The sequence below is a fragment of the Camelus bactrianus genome, chromosome 11 (assembly GCF_048773025.1).
Source record: "Camelus bactrianus isolate YW-2024 breed Bactrian camel chromosome 11, ASM4877302v1, whole genome shotgun sequence".
Classification (NCBI taxonomy): domain Eukaryota; kingdom Metazoa; phylum Chordata; class Mammalia; order Artiodactyla; family Camelidae; genus Camelus; species Camelus bactrianus.
Window position 1 is genome coordinate 82,658,470 of NC_133549.1, and position 6,307 is coordinate 82,664,776.

General features: G+C 46.3%; 1 protein-coding gene across 2 annotated transcripts; it reads left to right on the forward strand.

Annotated features, from left to right (window-relative positions):
* The first annotated feature begins 309 nt into the window (after positions 1-309).
* On the forward strand, positions 310-5,191 carry ZNF32 (zinc finger protein 32). 2 transcript variants are annotated; one of them, XM_074374414.1, is made up of 3 exons: positions 310-450; positions 2,811-2,950; positions 4,208-5,191. In XM_074374414.1, exons 2-3 carry the CDS (start codon positions 2,881-2,883, stop codon positions 4,999-5,001), a joined length of 864 nt encoding a protein of 287 aa, XP_074230515.1. In that variant the 5' UTR covers positions 310-450; positions 2,811-2,880; the 3' UTR covers positions 5,002-5,191. The 2 variants fall into 2 exon arrangements, with proteins under 2 accessions (XP_074230515.1, XP_074230516.1); XM_074374415.1 differs by having other exon boundaries at positions 4,250-5,191.
* Positions 5,192-6,307: the final 1,116 nt, after the last annotated feature.

Genomic DNA, 6,307 nt, shown 5'->3' on the forward strand with positions numbered 1-6,307 from the left:
TATGCAGTGACTTAACACAAACCCCTAAGAACCCACGGCTTTATCAACTGATTTCTTCCCAACTCTTTGTTTCCTTACTCGATGCCCGGCAAGAACCCTGGATCGCGGATTTCCTGGTTCAGCCGACGGCTTCACTAAACTGCCATCCCACGCCTTGATAATCTGAGCGGTCGTTTGGCGCTCTCGCTCCGCTCACAAGTCGGCACCCCTGACGCGGGGTCAAATGACGGCTGCCTGAGCGCCGAGCACCCGCCGAAACCCGCAGAGCCCGAGCTGCCGGTCGCGTCGTCGAACTACGTTTCCCACAGTGCTCGGGGAAGCCGGGCCTGCCGACGCCCGGGGTTCGGGCTCGCGCGGAGCCTCCTGGGAGTTGTAGTCCGGTCCGCTCGCGCCGGCGTTGCTGCGGGCTCGGCGCCGGCCTTTGTCTATCTGCGGGCGCGCGCCGCTGCGGTGAGTGAGGCCGCCTGCCGGGTCAGTGCGCCCCCGCGAGGCGCGGCCCCGCTGGCGGGTCTCCGCCCCCCAAGCCCCCGCGGCCCTGAGCGGGCCTGGCCACCCTGGACCCCCCAGGGCGGCCAGCCGCAAGGGCAGAGGTCTGCGGCCCGCAGAACCGGAGAGCGGGGTGCTCAGGCCCAGCACGCAGGGCGGGCTCGGGGAGGGGAGTGGGGGGCGGGGTGGGTACCTGAGGCGGGAGGCGAGGCCTGTTGGGAGGAGCAGGGGCCCCTCCGCCGCAGCGCAGGGCAGAGTGTGGAGGAAGGCGCCACACCTGGAGACGCGAGTTGGGGAGGCCATAGGGAGGTGTGCCCGGGGCCTGCGGTGAGGATGTCAGAAGATGGACAGGGGACAGTGCAGTCTCTCTTGGGAGAGAGAAAGGGAGAAAGGACAAACGCCTCTGGGTGGAGGATGGGAGAGGGCAAAGTGGATTCAGGTGTGCAGAGAAAATAATCACCCCCTACCCAGAATCTCCTGATCCTGAAAGCATCCCCCAGGAGGTTACCGAGACACCAAAGTTCCCACTGTTCTAGCCCTTTCCTTCTCACAACTCTCAATTCGAGGCCTTAAATCTGTAGGTCATGTCGGAGACCCTTCACGTTTGGTTCTTTTATCCTCCCAAGACTACTTGCTATTACACTGTTAAGAACCTTGTCATTAAGTGAGGAAACAGAATCCAGGTTGTTTGGTTACTTGCCTAGTGTCATTTGTGAGAAGGGAGGGGGTCATGAAGTTTCTCATGGCCTAAGTTGAGCTCTTCCCACCGGATATAATGGCCTTTCCGATAGGAATGGCGATATTCTCTACTCTACTATAAAGTGACTTTCTCCAAAATCTTCAGGAAATTGATTCCTCAGACTTGTGGAATCTAGGGAGAAAACTATGACAGCTTCCCTTTATTTATCAGGAAGCTTTTCTGAGACACAGCTGAGCTGTTACTTGTTGAATGTCTCACAGCATGTGGAGAGGCACAGCTGTAAATTCTACCCACACATTCTGACCAAACTCTATTTGCTGGACTCCCCAGGAACAGAGTCCAGCCTCAGGTAGCAGGTACCATATGCTTTCCACTGACTCTTGGTGGATGAGCCATTGTTGAGCAGTAACACCTTGTACTTACAAGGGAACATTCTGTAGTGTCCCGACCCTCGCTGACAGGGCATTGCTCTGTGGCTTGTACTCTAAACTGGAGCTGAGTCCTCCAAATAAGACTTTAAATGCCTCTCCAGTTGCCACAACATGTAGCAGGAAGTGCAGCTGCCAAGAAGACCAGGTACTTGGGTCAAAGAATTGTAGCATCACACTGCTATTTCAGTCAATCAGTAGCTAGCATTTTGATGGAACATAATAGAGGGAAACAAATAAACATTGAACTACTGCATAAATAAAGTATAAGAATTCAGTAATTAGGGTCCTGAAATAAGACTATTGCCCAAAAGATACAAAAATACAATATGGAGCAAGAGGATTCCTAGGATCTGACAGAGTGGTAAAGTCTGGTCAAGCCCTGTTCCATTCTTTATCATCATATAAGAATCTTACTAGGTCTCTAGTGATGAGAAAGTAGACAACTGTCTGGACATGGGCTTTGGATCCAGAAAGTTTTGGATTTGAACTTGCTTCACCTTGACTCCTTCTTGGCTCTGGGACTTGGGGCAAGGTCCCGGGTGGGGTACTTTCTCACCCTAGTTGGAGTCCTCGGGCTTGGTTTTAGAGTCTGAAGTAGGTCTTCTTCCAAGAATTGACAAGTATTTATACTTCCTCAGAACTGGTATTCTCGTATCTTGAAGAGTAGGAAAGAGGTGAGTCTTGAGTCTGGAGCCTCCTAAGTGCTGAAAGGTAATATGAAATCTCTTGTTCTGTCCTAATAACCTAGATGGGACTGGAGAGGAGATCTGGAGCCATTTCCATCAAAGAACCAATCATGAAAGCTGAAATGTTGGGGGTTTTTTAGATTCTGAATTTCTTTGGAGGATGAAATAGGCGGTTAGGTGGGGGAAGGAAGAGGAAGATTCCAGTCATGCCAAGGCTAAGGTGCAAATAGGAATGACCATTATCGTGGCACTGGCAGAAAGAGATACATGTTTGCTTTATGTCTTTTCTGCTTTCCCGCCTCCTGCTTCCTCCTGAACACGTTTGTATGTGGACATGGTACCGTTAGGCCCATTTCACAATTACATTATAGGTAATTGACATTACATTCACTCACACCCCACACTGGAGCTCCTGTTGATTTCATTCTTCTCAGTTATCAATTCTCCTGTCCTTTCCTGTTTGTTTTTGTCATCCTATATTGTTTTTGTTTGTTTTTTCCTCCCCAGGTTCTCAAGAACAGCCCATGGAAGAATCATATGAAGAAGTGGTGATTAAGGTCATTCAGCAGGAGTGGACATGTTTGGATTTCCAACAGCTACCCTGCTGGACTGTCATGGAAGATATGCTCAGAATGTAGCATTTTTCAGTGAGTCGGTTGATTGCTGGGATGCCCCCAGTTCACAATAATTGGTGTCCCTGTCCTCAGCACTGGTCAACAGGCTGAGGATGTAGAGAAGACATTCCTTTGGTGGAGCTCACCCTTTTGGGGGTGTCACAGGGAAAGCCTGCAAGCTGGAGTTAGAAGTAACAATAGAAACAGAGCAAGACAACAGTCTTGGTATGGAGGTAGTCTCTGAGAGAATGAATGAGAAGTTTTAAATCTCAGCACAATCACTGAATAAGAAAGGCTAAGGTAAAGCAAGGGACAAGGGGAAAATCTCCCTAGGATAACTCCAAGAAAACTATTATTAGTGATGAATGGACCCACGTTTAAAGTGCAGTAGGAGGCTCATATGCAGGGCAATATCGGAAAATATTGTCAATATCTGCACAGAAAGTGTTGAGAATAACTTCTCAAAACCAAAATTGATTTCAATTCCACCCTAGCATAGTAGATTGAAATAGTATGGCTTTTAAAGGGAAAAATTCCTTGGATCAGATTCTGCGATCACCCTGACTCGAACTGTGGTATCAAGACGAGTTATTTATGTTGCCTGAGCGCCAGGCTCTTTCATCCGTAGTCTGGGATGATAAGCTCTACCATGCAGGACTGCAGGGGTTAGAATTAAGAGATGTAAAGTGTAAGGACTCTGCTCCATATTTTCTGACCTCATGGAGCTTACTCCACTGTTAGGAGGGCAGCCTGAAGCACAGGTAGATTTCTTATGAAGCTAATGAAACTTAAATTTCAGGATCTTTCCCCTCCACTGGTCTCTTTAAGGCCCTAGACATACTTTGATACTTTTTCTTAATGGAACCCCTCCAAAATTTTAAAGCTTTGGGCCCTACACACCCTGGATCCGCACCTGTTTTGGAGTCAGACAAAATTTGGGTGTGGGGCTAAAGGGGATCTTGTACAGTTTTCTTAATTTTTCTCAGCCTGTTTTCTTATCTGTAAGATAGAGATAATCATGTCTGTCACACAAGACTATTTGGGAGGCTCAATTAAACTGAGTTTAGAGGCAGTGCACTGCTATGGAGTGTGCCTGGGTCTGAATCCCAGCTCTACGCTTACCTAGCTGTGTCATCTTTGACAACCTCCCTATACTTTGATTTCCTTATCTGTAGCACTCTCCTAAATTGTTTTCAGGATTAATTATTTATGCAAAGTTTATACTATAATGTCTGGCACACAATAGGCACTCAAAGCATTGTTTCTTTTTCCCCTGTTCTTCTCACTCAGCATATTGGTGCATCTTACATGACTTCCCTCTCATTTTACCAGATGTGATGACAGAAACCCACCACAAATATGATCACTCTGAGGCCACAGGATCCTCAAGCTGGGATTTCCAGAACTCTTTCAGAAGAGAGAAGCGGGAACAAAAATCCCCAGATTCTAAGACACTACAGGAAGATACACCTGGAGTGAGACAGAGGGTCTATGAGTGCCAGGAATGTGGAAAATCCTTCAGGCAAAAGGGTAGTCTAACATTACATGAGAGAATCCACACTGGGCAAAAGCCCTTTGAGTGTACCCATTGCGGAAAAAGCTTTAGGGCCAAAGGCAATCTCGTTACACATCAGCGGATACACACAGGAGAGAAGCCCTATCAGTGCAAGGAGTGTGGGAAAAGCTTCAGTCAACGAGGTAGTCTGGCGGTTCACGAAAGACTCCACACTGGACAGAAACCCTACGAGTGTGCCATTTGTCAGAGAAGCTTCAGGAATCAAAGTAACCTTGCTGTTCATAGAAGAGTTCACAGTGGCGAGAAGCCTTATAGATGTGATCAGTGTGGAAAAGCCTTCAGTCAGAAAGGAAGCCTAATTGTTCACATCAGAGTCCACACGGGCCTGAAACCCTATGCCTGCACACAATGCAGGAAGAGTTTCCACACCAGGGGGAATTGTATCCTGCATGGCAAAATCCACACGGGGGAGACACCCTACCTGTGCGGCCAGTGTGGGAAGAGCTTCACTCAGAGAGGGAGTCTGGCTGTGCACCAGCGAAGCTGCTCACAAAGGCTCACCCTGTAGCCACGCTCTTCAAAGGAAGTTCTTTTTATGAGTTAAAAGAGTATCAAATCCCCTGAGATCAAACAGCCTATCCAGCTTTATGGAATGAAAGGAGACTCTTCCAGAAAGACCATCACTGGGTAGAGCAAACTGACTTTTCTCCCTTCCCCCAAATGAGTATGAAAAATAAATGTCTTGTTTATTATCGTTATTATGTTTGGTTTATAATTTCTGTCAGTTTCTTTTGATGTCATTTCCCAAGGTACCTCCATTAATCTAGTACACAATTGGAGTTTTATGTAGGAGATGCAGATTTTAAATTTGCAGTTGACACCACCAGCCTTTTTAAACAAATCAACCAGTGAAAGAAGAGGTTGTGTGTGGGGCGGGGTCAGCCCCTTACCAATCCTGAGATTCCTTTCTTCTCTATGTGTTCAAATTAATCTCGTTTTGCATTCAAGACCACAAGGCAAAATTCATGGGGCAAGTCTAACTAAAATGCTCGTATTGAAGACTATTATCTGGATGATAGCCTCCAATAGCCTGTTGTAACAAATGACCCATGTTCATAACAGAGGCCCCAGACTTTCCTCACCAAAGTACGTTCCTTTCCAAGCCTGCACTGTGGCTTACTTCAGTCTTCCACTCCTAGCTGGGATAGAGATAACTTGCCAATAGCCAAGCAGCAGACAACTATCTACAACTTGGGGAGAGACACAATGTCTTTCACTCCCTTCAGCAACAGTAGCAATATCTCAGGATTAGAGTCACCTAATAAGGGCATAAGTGTTCTCATTACCAGGCTCAGATTTGTAGTCAGTAATGAAGTCCCAGTCTTCCAACACCACCATCCTCTTCCTCCTATACACATGCACACAGGAAGAAACTTGTAAGGATAATCCACTCTTAATAAGTTTTTATCTCTAGTGGATGAGATTTGAAGAACATTGGAGAAAAGCTGGTTTTAAGGCATAATTTCCATATTTTTTTAGCTTTAGTTCTCTCTCTAAATTTTCATTCTGAGCATTTATGTAATTAAAATGATGAATGATGGAGACAGTGGCTTTCTTGATAAGATGCCATTCCATTCTTTCTCTATCCTATAAGTTGTAGGTTTCTACAACTATAGACTCCTTCTAATAGACCTATAAACTGTAGGCTCCTCAATCCTATGAAGCTTGAGAGTAAATCTTTATATCAAATTTTATCAAAGAACTTTAGGCACAGAAACACTTTAGAAACATTATGGATTTGAACAGTAATACAATATTGCTCCCAAAGGTACTGTGATGATCCTTAAAGATGCCTATAAGAATGTTCATATCAT

Excerpts from the sequence above, each read along its gene's own strand:
- ZNF32 (XM_074374414.1), top strand. The coding sequence starts at position 2,881 with ATGTTTGGATTTCCAACAGCTACCCTGCTGGACTGTCATGGAAGATAT. Across the intron at positions 2,951-4,207 it reads TCAGAATGTAGCATTTTTCA|CATATTGGTGCATCTTACAT; the intron begins GTGAGTCGGTTG and ends CTTCTCACTCAG.